Raw genomic sequence first — 17,018 nt, 5'->3', positions numbered from 1 at the left:
CCGGCAGGAAGAATGAGGCAAACACAACAGTTCATTAGTCCACTAATCAGATAGGACGACCATCAATTTAACAAAGAAAGCATCCTGACCAGGGACAGTGGGCAATTTTACCTCTCAAAATACTGTAGGTTTTGTTAGGGGATTATAACATGAGTGCTTGATTTCCTTGATACTTTTTATTGCTATATCCCTTTTCAAAATATAGCTACTGCAAACTGGAACATAGAATTTCCAGTTTGCAGAATATAGTATTTGGGGACATCTTTCCCATCAGAAAGTGTAGTGAATATGCTAAGATGTTCCTTGTGGTTTCCATGAGCATGCCAGAATATGTCATCTTTATAATTGTGATTCTACAAGAAAACTTTGCTTTTTACCTTCTCATTTAAACCTTTTCTGTGAACTTTGCAGTTGAAATCGAAGTCAGTTGCTACTACCGTATTTAAGAAAAACAGAACAAAACAAAAAAGCAACAGGTAATTACTAAGGGGCATATAGTTCGATAAAGGTGAGCCTGTTATCCAGGTATTAATAGGTTCTTTTTTGTGTGTGAAAAAAGTTGTTTTTTGAGTCATGGTTTTGCCTCATTTAACCCAGAATATTTTATAGCTAGAGTCTGGCTTTGAGCTTCTGATCCTCCTGTTCTTACCTCCTCAGTGCTAGATTTACAGGCAGTATGCCACCGTGCCAGGTTTTACTTATTTATAATATTTTAGATTTTTTTTTATGTGTTTTGCCTCCATGTATGAGTTTAGAAAAAGCTCTGAGATTGCCTGAAACTGGTATTAGAGATGGCTGTGAGTTAGGAACTGAACCTCTGTTCTCTGTAACCTCTGAGCCATCTCTCCAATCCTCTTACTTTTTCTGTCTTCTGTAACCTCTGAGCCATCTCTCCAATGCCCTTACTTTTTTTTTTTCATGTGCACTGGTATTTTGCTAGCATTTATATCTGTGGGGTTTGTTGGGGCCTCTGGAACTGGAGTTACAGAGAGTTGTGAGCTGCCATGTGGGTGCTGGGAATTGAAACCAGACCATCTGGAAGAGCAGCCAACCCACTGGTAGAGTGCTCTTAACCTCTGAGCCATCTCTCCAGAGTCCCTCTCCCCCATTTTTAAAAGTTGTTTCCAAGGCCTTCAGGGTGGCTCAGCTAGTGCGGTATGCGTAAAGTGCTGAGCCTGACAACCTGAATTTGATCTCCTGGACGCACTGTAGAAAGGAGAGAACTGACTCTGGCAAGTTCTGATCGCCACACATATCATGGTGTGTGTGCACATGCTCATGAACTTGTGTGTCACACACACACACTCACACCAACCAACAAACAAACAAGTAAATATGTAATTAGATTTTTAAAAGGTCCTTCCCCAAATAAAACGGCATTTACAGAGCTAGATGCTAGGATAAGAGCATCTCTCCAGGGAGTCCGTTTTACCCTTTGTTGTTAGTGTCATCTTAACTGCTGAGTCCTCTAGGGAGATGGGTCCATTTCCAGTTGTTGTTGTTCTTCATTATTTATAGAGACCTTTGACCTCCCTTTTTTTTTTTTATTCTTTGCAGTTGGTTGTGAGAAAAGGGTGCCAGCAATGCCTGGATCGCCTGTGGAAGTGAAGATACAGTCAAGATCCTCACCCCCCATCATGCCACCCCTCCCACCAATAAATCCTGGAGGACCGAGGCCAGTGTCCTTTACTCCTACAGCATGTGAGACCTTTTAATTAAGTTGAATTCATCATTCAGAGTCATAATTTAGATCTGAGTAACTGGCTTACATTAAACCTTCAATATACATCATTCAACATGACTAAAATATAAATAAGGGCGTGATAGTAATACATTCTTATTATCTCAACCTGTAATCGCCACACTCAGAGGATCAAGAGCTCAAGGCCACCCCTTGGTGTTGCATGTGCCTTTAATCCTGGCCTGTGGGAGACAGAAACAAGTGGCTTGTAGTACTTGAGAGAGAAGGGGAGTGGAAGGCTGAGGCAGGAAGAACTCTAGTTCAAGGCCTGCCTCAGAAAGCAAAAACGAAATGAGAGGAAGACCAGTCTACTACGTGATCGCAAATATACACAGAAAAGAAGTAAAATAGTGGTCGTGTGTGTGCAGATTTTTGGAACTCACTGTGTAGACCAGGCTGACCTCAAAGTTAGAGATCCACTTTACTTTGCCTCTGAGTGTTGGGATTAAAGGAGTACACTACTACATCCAGCTCAGCTTGATTAACTCTATTAAGGTTTACCTGGAAATAAAGCAGCACTATCCCATACCAAAGAAAATTTTACTTACTTCAAATAATAGCTGCTGGTCCGTCCAGGAAGAAGGAGCAGAGATGGAGAAGTGACTGTGACTGTTTGAGAAGGGGTGTACGACTGAGTTTATGGTAGTTTTATTAACTCAGAGATTAAAGGGTTGGTCTTTTAAAACACAGCTGAAGTCTTAAATTGTTGCTTGCTTGCTTAATGTTTGTTTTGATGTGTGGTCTCATGTAGCTCAGACTGGTATTGAACTTTATTTATTTTTTTTTTTAATTATTTACTTATTTATTATGTATACAATATTCTGTCTGTGTGTTTGCCTGAAGGCCACAAGAGGGCACCAGACCTCATTACAGATGGTTGTGAGCCACCATGTGGTTGCTAGGAATTGAACTCAGGACCTTTGGAAGACCAGACAATGCTCTTAACCACTGAGCCATCTCTCCAGCCCTGGTATTGAACTCTTTACAGCCCAGCGTGATCTTGAATTCTTGATGTTTCTGCCTCTACCTTCCAAGTACTGGTGGGATCATAGAAATGTGCCCCCTTGCCCTGCTTTTGTTTTTCTAAGATAGGGTCTCACTCTATAGCTTAGGCTGGCGTCCAAACTGGAATTCTCGTGAGTCTGTCTCCTAAGTACTGGTGGCATCACTGGTGTGAGCCCACTACGACCCACCATATTTGTGTTTTTTGATAACAACTTATCTCCCCCACCCCCCAGAAAACAGGAATACTGATTGTGTTTATCAAAATTTGATCAAAAGTAAAGAATTGGAGAGCCTTTGTAGAGTTTAAACAGTGCCTTTCCCCCCCTTTCCTTTTTCTTCTTTTGGGTATGTGGGGTCTTCATATGCTGGTTTCAACCTCTTGGGCCCAAGTGACTCTTCTGCCTCAATCTGTAGAGTAGCTAGGAGCATTCTAATTTTAGAAGGTATTTTTCTGAATGACCAAGAATTTTGCATTGTTTATCAGTCTGTGTCAAGACAAGGGGAAAACTACTCTAAAGGACATTAGTATTTTGAATGGTCAAAGAGTTATATGTTTTTATAAGAATTAGGTCATAAAGATAGAACTTGAACATGTCTTTGACATTAGTATAATTCCTTTTCTCTAATGGTATTTCTTACATGCTAACTGTGACTGATTGCTTGGTTTCTTTGAGATTCTTGGAAAATTTGTGAAGTGAACAGAAAGCTGGATGTGGTGGGTCACACCTATAATGATGGCATTCTGGAGGCCAGTGCAGGAGGATTGTAGCAAGTTCAAGGCTACTGTGCAAGACCCTGTCTAAGAAACAGAAAGAAAAGGAGATTTGAGGGAGATGACTCAGGGGTTAAGTGCTCTTTTTGGTCTTGCAGAGGACTGGGGTTTGTTTCCTAGCACTCACATGGCAGCTGACAACTGTTTGTTAACTTCAGTACCAAGAGATCCAACATCCTCTTCTGACCTCTGTGAGCACCAGACACACCTGTGATACACAGATAAACATGCAGGCAAGACATTCATACACATAAAAATGAGATCTTTAGGGGGAAAAAGTAAGCATATGACTTTCCAGTCAATCTCTAGCCCACCTTGAGCATAGCAGCGTCTGTAATTTAGCTATAGCTCCTTCTGTGCCTATAATTTTTTTTTTTTTCCAAAAGGGGTTTACAATGGCTAACTGTACTTGAACCCAATATCCTCCCTCACCCAAGTGCTGGGTTTACATGGGGGCATTACTGTAGCTTGCTTTTTTTAAAAAAAAAAGATTTTATTTATTCATTATGTATACAATATTCTACTTGTATGTCTGCCTACATGCCAGAAGAGGACACCAGCTCTTAGTATGGATGGTTGTGAGCTACCATATGGTTGCTAGGAATTGAACTCAAGACCTCTGGAAGAGCAGCCAATGCTCTTAATTGCTGAGCTATCTCTCCAGCCCCTGTAGCTTGCTTTTTCCTATTCATAGTACTCTACAGTAATTGTGTGTGTGTGTGTTGTATCTACTTGTTTGCTTTGTAAATGTTTTTATTTATTTTTTAAGAATTTCCTGGGGCTGGAGAGATGGCTCAGAGGTGGGCTGGAGAGATGGCTCAGAGGTTAAGAGCATTGCCTGCTCTTCCAAAGGTCCTGAGTTCAATTCCCAGCAACCACATGGTGGCTCACAACCATCTGTAATGGGGTCTGGTGTCCTCTTCTGGCCTGCAGGCATACACACAGACAGAATATTGTATACATAATAAATAAATAAATATAAAAAAAATAAAAAAAATTAAAAAAAAAAAAAAGAATTTCCTGACTGTCTTGGTACACAACAATTTCATTGAGGGTAGAAATGAGTTTTTTATACTCTAATGCCTTACAGAATTCAGTTGAGTAGTAAAAGAGATCATACAGGTGAAGAAGTTAGCAAAGGCTCTTATGTTCTGTACTCAACTGAATCTTCTTATTCTGCCTTTCTTCTAGTAAGCAATGGCATCAACCATTCCCCTCCTACCCTGAATGGTGCTCCATCACCACCACAGAGATTCAGCAATGGTCCTGCCTCTTCCACATCATCTACCCTAACAAATCAACAGTTGCCAGCTACTTGTGGTGCTCGGCAGCTCAGCAAGTTGAAACGCTTTCTTACGACTCTGCAACAGTTTGGCAATGACATCTCACCTGAGATTGGCGAGAAGGTTCGGACTCTTGTTCTAGCATTGGTGGTAAGTGCGGTTTTACCCTCACCCACTGCCTAAGAAGTTATGATATTCCTGCTCATTCCCAAATCATGTAGGTATTATGGACTACATTTTTAAAACTGTTGAATTACAGATTTCATAGAAATATTTATTTGCCAAAGAATCTATAATGTGTCTTATTAGCTAAGGTACAGATTTAATTCCAGTAAGCGGCTTTGAATTTGACTTAAGCAGCTTTCTGCAGGCCTGCTGCAGTCCAGCCAAGTTAATAGAAGGTTGTTTGGGTGTCAGCAGTTTCAGGAGCTGGTGCATTATTTGCAAATCAATTTTAGTTTTCAAAACAGTATTTTGTCAAATTAGAAGTTCAGTGGTCTAAATAAATAGTTTCTATGCAGTCACTGTTGTTGAGCTCCATGTGCATGGTTTCTTTAGTTTTCCTGTACTGACCATAGTGAGCCTGCTCTAAAGGGTTAACTTTCTGTATTGCCATCTGGTGAGACTGAATATTCTCAATTTATAAGGGATGTTCTGCCAGTTCTTGTGTTTCCAAATGAAATACTCTTAAGATTCACTCCTGATAAAAACATTGTTTTCTTTTCCACTAGTGCTAATCCTTAAAGTGGATTTCCTCTCAATATAATTTAGGAAAACCCCTGGGGTTCTCCAGTATACTGGAGGGCAGAACATGGAACACAGTTGGTAGAGTACCTGCCTAGTATCCACAGCCCTGGGTACAGTCCCAGTACTCTGGATATTTACACAGAAAGATCAGAAGTTCAATCATTCTGAGTTATAAAGTTTCAGCCCAGCAAGGCAGTGTATGAGACCCTATCTCCAACGAAAACCAAACAGGGTCTGGTATAAGATAGCTGGTCTTGAACCTGTGTATTCCAGGACCTTGAACTCTTGATCTCCATCCTCTACCTCCTTAGTGCAAAGATTTCAGGCATGAGCTACTGTTATTTTATTGTACTGTTTCATTATACCACAATTTATATATTTTGACTTTTGATAAACATTTGAATTATTTATGCATTTGGGGCAGTGTGTCAATGGTCCCTATTACCGCCCTATTTGTAGATTGATTACTTTTTCTAGACTTGACATATGGTGGTGCTCACAGCTAACATTTATTCCAGAGACATAATAAAAATAGATATGCAGATTGTAAAGGAGATCGACATGGGCAGATTCTGGAGGAATCCATGTGCTGGCTTCCTTAATATTCTCCCCATCTCATCATTACACAGAATACACTCTCCCCAAAGCAAAGAAATTGTATGCAGTGCTTCTGCCCAAAGGATCCTGTAAAGACTCTGAATGTGACTGGGTCTTGTTAATCTATGCCTAGCTCATCTTATCCAGTGTAACAGTGATCCATTTCTCTCACTTGGAGAAAGTGTGAAGTTTTTTCTATACATTTATTTATTCAGAGGAAACCTACTTATTAGTCAAAATTTTAAACTATGATAAAATAGTTAACATTATTAAAGTGAGACTAAGTCAACCTTTTTTTAAGTTTATTTTTTTGTTGTATGTATATGAGTGTTCTGCTTGTATATATCTATGCATACCATGTGTGTTCAATGTCAGAGGATGTCAGAAAGCATCCCTGGGACTGAAGTTACAGATCATTGTAAGCTGCTATGTGGGTGCTGGGAATTGAATTCAGGTCCCCTGGAAGAGCAGCCAGTACTCATACCATTGAGCCATCTCTTCAGCTCCAAGATGTATTTATTTTTATTTTATATGTGTGGATGTGCACCACAAGTGTGTAATGCTTGAAGAGCTGGAAGAGTGTGTTGTATCCTCGGGGTCTCCTTTGCTTGTGTTTAGTTGGTTTTCTTCAGCCTTTCCAGCTCTCACTTGCTCTGGTGCTGTATCTGTGGAGTTTCGTGGTTGTGAGAGCCTGTTTTGTCACTTTGAGGGTTGTGGTGCCATCACCATCACCAGTACCACCACCACCATTCATCTTCAGAGCTATTTTCATCTAGTTATTTTTTCTAGGTTATGTTTCATGCAACCCCAGCTAACTTTACTGTGTAGCTGAAGGTGACTTTTAACTACATATTTTTCTGCCTCTACCTTTCCAGTGCTGGGATTATAATCATGCACCACCATGTTCAACTTATGTAGGACTAGGGATCATATTCAGGCCTTCATATATGTCAGGCAAACACTCTACCAACAGAGCTACACCCCAAACCTTTTCATGGTTCAACAATGATGTAATGAATGTGTTGTTGTTTTGTTTTGTTTTTTGTTTTCTGAGTCAAGGTTTCTCTGTGTAACAGTCCTGGCTGTCTTGGAACTCAATTTGTAGACCAGGTTGACCTAGAACTCACAGAATGTGCCTCTGCCTCCTAAGTGTTGAAATTAAGAGCACCGCACCAGGCTGAAAATGTATTTCTAAAGGTTAAGGCATTTTCTACTATCTGTGTATACAACATTTTATTTATCCGTTTGTCCTGTATGAGGAACACTAGGTTGTTGCTTCTACCTTTTCAGTAAGGGAAAGTTTTTTATCATTGTTACAAGTTTTGCCATCCGCATTCTCAGATCAGCTAATAGTCCGCTCGTCCAGAAAGGCCTCGCTTTTCTTGTCCCTTTTCTTTCTACATATTTTTATTCTATTTTAATTTTTATTTATTAGTGTATGTGTGGGTATGGGTGTGTTCCAGAGTTCTGATGCCCTCTTCTGTCCTCTACACACTTTACATGTACATACATGCAGTCAGGATTCATATATACTAAACAAAAATCTTTCTGTTTACAATGAGACGTTAGCAGTGAAGATTTAAGGAATGGCCCGTTGAGTATAACCTTTCTAAGTTTTTGTTTATCTTAAAAAGGTTATAAAGTTATAGTTGTTATAATTTTATGTGAATGAGTGCTTTGCTTTCTTGTAGGTCTGTGTACCACATGGATGTCTGGTTCTTTCAGAGGTTAGAGGAAGGTACTAGATCCCCTTAAGACTGGAGTTCTAGCTGATTGTGAGCCACCATGTGTGCTGGGAATCAAACCAGTGTCTTAACTGCTTAGCCATATATCCATCCCCTCTAATTGGTTTTTGCAACTTTGTTAGGCTCTAATTTTAATCTAAAAAAAAATTTGTAAAGCTATGCCTAGCTTTTTATGTCTATTATTCCAACATTCAGTTAGCTGTTCCAGACCAGCCTTAGTGCCATAGAGAGATTCTGTTCCCACCAAACAAAGTGTGGGAGACTATCTCTGCCCCTGCACTTTATCTTCTAAGTCCATTGTAGATATTTCCTTGAGACTAAATCTCCTAACATCCTACCCTTTGGATTTTCTGTCTCCCCAAAACAACAATTTCTGAACCTTTAAACAAATTACCATGTCTAAAGCCAGATGTAGTAGTGCACGCCTTTAATCCTTCCACTCTGGAGTTAGAGTCAGGAGGATCTCTTGAGTTTAAGTCAGCCAAGGCTACGTAGTGAGGCCCTGTCTCAAAACAGTACATTATCTAATGTGAGTGTGTGTACACTTTGTGCCACTGTGAATACATGAAAGTCAGAGGACAGCTGCAGAGATGGCTGGTTTGGCAGCAAGCATCTTTACCCACTGAGTCATCTTACTATTACAAAAACAAACAACCTTGTTGTCTGCTTTCCTGCTGAACTGTGCATTCTTTAGAGAGGGGGAAAACAACTAAACTAAACAAAGAGTAAATAGTTATGCTCTTTGTGCTGTAACAGTTGACTTGAAGGCAGTCAGTCTGGTATGACAGCTCATTCCTCTGAGATCCAGTCGGCCCTATTTTGTCCAAACATGTGGCCTTGAGTCTGTTCCTCTGGCGTGAGTCATTTATTCTCTGCTCCAAGTTTGTATTATTACTTTGTTCATCCATAGGGAAATTTTAGATCATTCCTTTGGTCTCTCCATACATTTAATCTCCTTCTTTTTGCTGTTGTGCCATTTTTGGATGTTGAACATTATTTGTCTTTTCAGAACTCAACAGTGACAATTGAAGAATTCCATTGCAAGCTCCAAGAGGCTACAAACTTTCCTCTTCGTCCATTTGTGATTCCATTTCTCAAGGTAATTCTTAATTGTGAGAGGCATTCATTTCAATTTGTCCTCAGCATTTCTTCAAGATCTGCTGACCCCTGCCCTGTGATCTCAGAACAGCTTGCTGCAGTTCATATCTTTGTTTTATTTGGCTGGTAGGCAAACAGCATGTAAATTAGCTTCATACATGATGAGAATTGCAACTCTCTGAATGATTTCTGTTTGCAACACTATAGTTAGCATACAGGAGCAAGTAAAGGAATAAAGAGAAGAAAGATGACTGAAATATGCAAGTGTGTGAAAGTGGAGGAAATACCACTGAATCCTTTGGGTGTGGTCTGAAGATGGAAAGTCTGTGTCCATAGCTGAGGGGAGGAGACCCCCCCCTTTTACAAAGAGAGGCTTGGTAGTTCTGTCAGAAAGACTGTGTTTCCTCAAACCCCAGATAATACAGTCTAATTAATGTTATCTAGAATTAGTATTTCCTACATACCTTTTGGGCACCCAGTTACAGATTACTATGCTTACTTTCTTAAAAGTGTTTTCATTTTGAAGTAATTTTATGCTCACAGATGAGCTATAAAAAGATATAATTTCAAACCAGTTTTCCTAAATTTCCAAATCAAGAATTTTCTTTTTTCTTGGTACTAGGGATCCAGATTTGGGCTTTAAGCCTGCCAAGTAAGTGCTTTCTCCAGGAGTTGTGTCCAGAGTCCTTAAATCAAGATGTTGACATTTAGACAACACTTGCTGTCTCGTGTACAGACTTTATTTATCTTTACTAGTATCCCACTAATGTTCTTCACAGCAAAATTAAGTCTTTTTGTGTGCGGTTTAAAAAATTGATATATTCCTCTGTCATATAACAGTCTAGTAAAGGGCGTTTGGAGTGGGGACGTCTCTTCCCATATCATTCAAGACCAGAGACTGAGGAAAAGTCCAAAGTCTTTAATCTTTGGCTTAATAAATGAGTGAGCACAAATCCAGCTAGCTGATGGCTGAGGGGTGAAATATAGGGAGAGAACTAGAGAGAATGCTTACATAAAGGATTTTGAAGAAGCCAGTGTTTGTTTATGACTCTGTATCTCGGCCCCCTCGTTGTCCAGGACTCAGTCACATGGAATCACCTAAGTACAGCAGAGAATAGAAAATCTAGGCTAGGTTGTAGGAGAAAAGAGCTTGTTATGTGTCTCATCAGTTTCTGCCACAGGTGCTATTTGAGGGCTCCTGCTTTTTCTCTTCCCTACTAGCCTCTCTCACACAACTGTGGTCGGTATGGGGAGGCCCTTATGACCGCCAACTGTGGAAACAGCTTCCTGGTGCATCACAGACTAGTCTATGTGCTTTTTGCTCTTGATTTTTCTACTCTGCTAACATATGTAGTATCTGAAAATGGCTTAACGAACAAGTAGTCACTGATAAGGAACATAAGGAATAAATGTGGCATGGCACCAAAACACACAAATTCAAGATTATTGTCTGCCCAGAACACCAGTTCTATAGTGATAGGTCATTTCTCCACTTGATGTCCTTAGAAGACTAGGGCTTTTGTTTGGAAGACTTGGCACCATTGGTAATGCTTCTGCCATCTCAGATGCATTCTAAAAGACTTGTTGTTCTGTTTTGTTTTGTTTTTTGGGACAGGGTTTATTCTGTGTAGCCTTGGCTACCCTGGAACTCACTCTGTAGACCAGACTGGCCTCAAGCTCACAGAGATCCACCCGCCTCTGCCTCCCTGGTTCTGGGATTAAAGGTGTGCACCACTATGCCTCTGCTTCCCTAGTGAAGAACCATGTTTTTTGTTGAACATGGGTAGCATGATCCTGGGTCTGTATTTAATCATGGTTACACACTGCATGTAGTATTAATCAGGAACAATTTCTCAACTTTTAATGAGTATTACTTTTTATTTTTAATTGTGTATATGAGTGTCTCTGTGTGTATGTACATGTGATTTTATAATTTTAATTGTGTATATGAGTATCTGTGTGTATATGTACATGTGATTTTTGGGTGCCTGTGGAGGTCAGAAGAAGTTGTTGGATTCCCCTATACCTGGCTTTACTGCTAGTTTTGAACCACCTGATAATGGGTGCTGGGAATTTAACTTGAGTCCTCTTCAAGAACAGTGCTCTTTAAGTTTGAGCATTCTTTCTAGCCCCAAGAGCTTCATGGTTTAAAGGGCATTGATTGTAAAGAAGCTCAGCTTGCTTTTTTCTGAAACTTTCTCACCTTGAAGCTTAAAGTCATTTGATATATTTTAGTTAAGGATTGCAGATAGGTTAGTGTATGGCATTGCATGCCTATAATCCTGGCATCCCAAGAGGCAGAGGCAGGAGTATCGTCTCTAGTTCAAGGCCAACCTGTCCATGTAGCAAATTCCTAGCTAACTAATGCTACACAGCAAGATCATCTAAAAAACCAAAGACAATATATCTGTGTAAATAATTATCACCACCAGAAAAAATAAAAAATTAAAAGAATTGCAATAAGTGGTAGCCCTGCATGGTGCATAGGATACAGGTACAATTGCTTCCTCCACTGCTGCCTTTTCTTCCCTTGAGAATTTAGGAGAGCTGGTTGTCTGTCATGACTTTTGTGTAAAATTACTATTTTCACTAATTAAATAATGGTTTTCCTACGTGGCATGGTGACACACAGTCCTAGTACTTGGGAGGCTTGAGGCAGGAGGATCACAGGTTGTAGTTCAGCCTGGGCTACAGAGGTCCTTTCTCAGAAAAAAAGAAACAGAGAAGTACTACCACGACTTGGAATTTCGCTCTCACACACAAAGCTCTGAGTGGAATTGCCAATTTAAAACTAATAACAGGGGCTGGAGAGATGGCTCAGGGGTTAAGAGCACTGCCTGCTCTTCCAGAGATCCCAGGTTCAATTCCCAGCACCCACATGACAGCTTATAACTGTCTATAACTCCTGTTCCAGGGGATCTGACACCTTCATTCAAACATACATGCAGGTAAAATACCGATGTGCTCCCCCCCCTCAAAAAATGATAACAATAAAGATTATTTTCCCATCCAGGCCATGGTGGCACACGCCTTTAATCTTAGCACTCAGGAGGCAGAGTCAGGGGATCTCTGTGCGTTCAAGGCCAAACTGATCTGCAGAGTTAGTTCCAGGACGTCTAGGTCTACACAGAGAAATCCTGTCTCTAAACAATAGAGATTATTTTTCCGAATAGGTAACACAATAGATAACATTCATAGGTCGCAATTATTACTCTTTAAAATATTTTTAAGGGTGTGTGTGTGTGTGTTGGGCGTGTACTTTTCTGTACATATACCAGAAGAAGTGTTATATCATGTAGAGCTGGAGTTTCAGACAGTTTTGGTACCCTAGTTGCTGAGCCATCTCTCCAGCCCCACAGATCAGTTGCTGAAAATGTAAACACAGAACTGACTCTAAGGTGCCTCTCCCAGAAACAATTCATGGCAAATACAACAGTTATTTTACTTACATCAGCTATTCTTTTTTACACAGGAAAAATGGAAAGGAAAGAAAAGATTAGAGTTTTGTTGTCAACTAGTTTGAACAAATCTAGCCCACCACGTGGTTTTCTAACACTAAGAATGCTTTACACAGATGAACATTTGCAGTTGATTTAATGTGAGGAATGCCCACTTGAAATCCAGATAGACTAAATAATGCCCCTTCTCCCTGAAAAAATGTGTTGTTACTTTTATTAGTAAATTTGTACTACAAAATTTACTATAAGATATTTTGGATTTTATTTTTCCATGTATGAGATAAATGCTTAGAATTAATTCTGTGTCTTAGCTAACAAAGTCTCCTATACTTTGACCAAACAAATATGCCCCTTTTACTCTCCTTTAACTTACTTTCATTTCCTAAGGAAATGTTCTGTTTTAATTTGGTGTGAATTGGAGGGCTGTCACAGCACATGTATGGAGATCAAAGGATAATTTGTAGGAATTGGTTCTTGGCTTCTACCGTATAGATCCCTAGTATTAAACTCAGATCATTAGTCTTGGCAGCAAGTGCCTTCACCCACTGAGCCATCCAACCCCAAGAAATTGTTAAAGCATCAAAATAATATATCCCTTCTCAAAATACTGATATTGGTTTGTTTTTGTTCTTTGAGACTCAGCTTCTTTATATAGCCCAGACTGCCTGGAATTTGTGGTCCTCCAGTTTCAGCCTCCTGAGTGCTCGGACTAGAGGTGTAGGATATCTTGCCAGGCCCTATTACCTGTTCTTAGAACCATTTTGGACTGTAGTTGAGCAGGTCAGCCAGGAAGATGTTCTGGTCTGGACTGTGCATGCCTGAATTTGATTGACTGTGTTCTTGGCAGCATGGAAATCTCTGTAGCTGAAAGCACTCCAGTCATGGAGCGGCTAAGCTGATTGGACCCTGGTTGTCTGTCTGTCTGTCTGTCTTTCTCTTTGAGACACAGTTTCTCTGCATAACCCTAGTTGTCTTGGAACTCATGCTATAGACCTCACATAGATCTCACATAGATCCACCTGCCTCTGCCTTCCTAGTGCTGGGATTAAAGATGTGCACCACCACTGATTCTTTATATCTGAATCTATAGACAGTTATTTACTGAGACTCTAGAATCAAGAAACAGTTTATGGAATTTGTGTTAACAGTACATAATTATCTATGTTTTTCCTGTATTCACCAAAGGACACATGTCACAAACGTAAAGATCTGACATGTTTTCTTTTTTAATTAAGTTTTTACAGTTGTAAGATTGAAATTCTAGACCAGGCTTAAGAAGTGTTTCATATTGTCAGATACTCTATTCTTAACTGTGTTATTTGGAAAACAGCATGAGGTAGGTTGTTACGGCAGCTTTTTGGCTAGCATTTTCGTTTTTGTCAGTTTATTTCTGCTTTAAACAGCCACTAATTGTGGTGCCTGCTAAATTAACCCTCAGTGAGGGGGTGACTGCTTGCATGTATTAAAACTTCTCATTTGCTCATTTGTCCTTTGAGGTAAAGGCATTCATTATAGGCTCTCCCTGAATTATGTTTAAATTTGGCGGGGGGATCTTTTACATATACATACACACACACACACATATATAAAAGTTTCTCTCTCTCTCTCTGTATATATTTAACACTAACAGAGAGAGAATTAGGATTCTGAAGTTTAAAAGTATAGGGAATTTTTGTGGTTTTGTTTGTTTTTTATAATTTATTTATTTTTATATGCATTGGCATTTTGCCTGCATGTATTTCTGTGTTACAGTATCAGATCTTGGAGTTACATTGGAGTTACAGATAGTTGTGAACTCCCATGTGGGTGCTGGGGATTGAACCTGGATCCTCTGAAAGAAGAGTCAGTGCTCTTAAGTGATGAGCCATCTCCTCAACCTATTTTGTTTTTTATCTACCAATAGTTTTCTTAGTATGAGAAGTAAAAATAGCAGAACCTAGTTTTCCTTTTCCAAATTATCTTATTCCCAGCACTCCTCTTCAAACTGTATTTCCACAGTAATCCTGTTTTGCAGGATTCCAAAATCTCTCTGGAGAACCCTAAGAGAAAGTTGAGTGCCACCACCAGAGAAGGGTTGTGATTCAGAACCCTTCTTGTAATCAGAATTACAAGACAAACCAGGGCTTGTAATTCTCCTTTTTAGGCCGTAGGTAATTCTCTAACTGGCTTGTCTTCAAGAAAATGTGCTGGAGATGTGGTTTAGTAATAGAGTGTTTGCCATGTCTGCATTTGGCCCTAGTCCTATTTCCCAAACTGAACAGTCCTTGCTGAAAATGTCTGTTTTAGGGCTAGAGAGACAGCCCAGTGCTTAGAGTCCTTGTTTCTCTTGTGAAGGATCTCAGTTTAATGTACAGCACCAGTAGTGCTGTGGCTCACAGCCCCTTGTAACTACAGCTCCAGGGCATCTGAACTCACATACACAAACACACAATTAAAAGACAGAGACAGAGAGAGAGAAATTGCATGTTTTTAAATTCTGTGTTCGACAAACCTTTATTGTACTCTGTATCAGGCCATAGAAGTAACTACGATACAGTTCCTTTAAGAAGGTTAACATCTTCCTCAGGGAAGAAAAGACCAACCAGAGACTCAAATAAAAATGCCCTGTACTATTTTGATGTCACTTTACTAGTAAGAGTGTTAGAGGGAGAAAGCCAAGGGGGGGTTTGGTCTGTAAAAGCTCATTGAGATGCTAATCTTGGTAGGTAGAGCTCAGCAGATGGGAAAACTGCCTCTTTCTTTTCAAGGCCAACCTGCCCCTGCTGCAGCGAGAACTGCTGCATTGTGCCCGAGCTGCCAAGCAGACCCCATCCCAGTACTTGGCCCAGCACGAGCACCTTCTGCTCAACACCAGTATCGCATCTCCTGCTGACTCTTCTGAACTGCTTATGGAGGTTCATGGGAACGGAAAGAGGCCCAGTCCAGAAAGGTGAGCGGAGAAGAGATCTGTACTGTTTTTCTAGAGTTATTCTTTGCTTTAAAAGAAAGAGGGTTTGGATGCTGGTTTGTAGACAGATAATGTCTTAGATTTTCCAAGATTAGTATTCCTTTGACCCAACAACTCTCCAGATGACTAACTGTTCCAGAAATAGAACCCCAGTCCCTTGCTCTTTTTCATTCAGCCACCGGCAAAAATGATGTTTTTGTTTTTTACTAAATATGTGGGGCCCTCATATCTGGTAAGTAGCCAGTACTACAGCAGGTGTTAGCCTGTCCTTTACTGTGGTTCTCTGTCTCAAGATATAGCCGACTCCACAGGTTAAATGAAGCCTCAGCTCTTAGGATTGTTCAGTTCCTTAAGCCAATGACTGGTCTCAGGTTGTAATTGTGGATAATATAGTAATAATGCCACAATAGTGCATGCGTTGTTGGTGGAAGCAGTATTATGAACAATAGAAAGCTTACTACAGTTGAATCTGAGTAATGGAAACCCCTACCAACTTACTGAGACATTTTCTTCCCAGCAACTCACCTCTAGAATGTCAGATTTCATTTTCAGCATTTCTAAACTTCATCCATCCTAGTCCTGTTTGGTTCTCCTTTCCTGTGTCATAATTAGATAGTTCTGCTTATTGTGCCGCTCTTCTTCACACTGGAATAAACAATCATTTACACATTGTGTCTGGCCCCTGAAGACAGTTCAGTTCATGCCTCTTGTTAAACGGTTCCTGAACTGGGTATGGGAATACATACCAGAAGTCACAGCTACTACAGAGACATTAAAGACGGGTCTCTAGAGTTTGGCTAAAGACCAGCCTGGGTAACATACTGAGATAAGGGCTGATAGGTTGGGAGTGTAGCAGTATTAAGCATGTGCTTAGCATGTGGACTACAGCACCAAAAATAAATAACTATTCCTTACAGTCTTCCTGCTTTGGAAAGTGCATGGTATCTAAAGGTTGGGTTTTATAACAGGTGTGTTGCTGGGAAGAAGCATCTGTCCTGAGACTTGGTAGGGATGTTACCATGAGCTCTTCTTGACAGGCTCCTATAAGCACTTCTGATTCCTCTACAGGAGGGAAGAGAATAGTTTTGAAAGAGATACAGTTCCTCCTGAACCACCTGCCAAGAGAGTGTGTACTATCAGCCCTGCTCCCCGGCACAGCCCTGCCCTTACTGTGCCCCTCATGAATCCTGGGGGCCAGTTCCATCCTACTCCACCACCTCTTCAGCACTATACTTTAGAAGACATTGCAACTTCTCACCTGTATCGGGAACCCAACAAGATGCTAGAACACCGAGAAGTTCGTGAGAGGCACCACAATCTTAGTAAGTGACCTCAACAGCATGGCAATGCTTTAATCTGGAGGAAATCCATGGATTGCTTTCCTATTCAGTGATAAAGCCAAATAATATCATCATTGCCTTTTTTTCTGTTGATAAGATGATGTGATGCAGCTGGACATAGTGGCACACGTCTGTAAGTGCAGTACTGTGGAGACTGAGGTAGGGGGATCAGCTCAGAGCCATTCTCATCACATAAGGAGTTTGAGGCTGACCTGTGCTATAGACAAAAATAGAGGGCTGGGCATGGTGGCACTGTCTGTAGTGTTAGAATCACCCCAAGTTTGA

General features: G+C 40.4%; 1 protein-coding gene across 5 annotated transcripts in view; it reads left to right on the top strand.

The window, feature by feature from the left end:
- The window catches only part of Cbfa2t2 (CBFA2/RUNX1 partner transcriptional co-repressor 2), a 102,196-nt gene that overhangs the window by 63,288 nt on the left and 21,890 nt on the right, over window positions 1–17,018 (top strand). For 3 of the 5 annotated variants that reach the window (XM_048431515.3, XM_048431514.3, XM_048431517.3), the window contains 5 exons: window positions 1,558–1,701; window positions 4,710–4,951; window positions 8,900–8,989; window positions 15,194–15,375; window positions 16,462–16,715. In XM_048431515.3, the coding sequence (XP_048287472.1) occupies window positions 1,558–1,701; window positions 4,710–4,951; window positions 8,900–8,989; window positions 15,194–15,375; window positions 16,462–16,715 (912 nt within the window). Of the gene's footprint in view, window positions 1–411; window positions 477–1,557; window positions 1,702–4,709; window positions 4,952–8,899; window positions 8,990–15,193; window positions 15,376–16,461; window positions 16,716–17,018 lie in introns of all 5 variants that reach the window. The other 2 variants (XM_048431516.3, XM_048431519.3) reach the window with 2 other exon arrangements.

The sequence above is a fragment of the Myodes glareolus genome, chromosome 10, assembly GCF_982192425.1.
Source record: "Myodes glareolus chromosome 10, mMyoGla1.1, whole genome shotgun sequence".
NCBI lineage: Eukaryota > Metazoa > Chordata > Mammalia > Rodentia > Cricetidae > Myodes > Myodes glareolus.
Note: the sequence above shows the minus strand (reverse complement) of the source record. Positions and strands in the feature narration are given on the sequence as shown.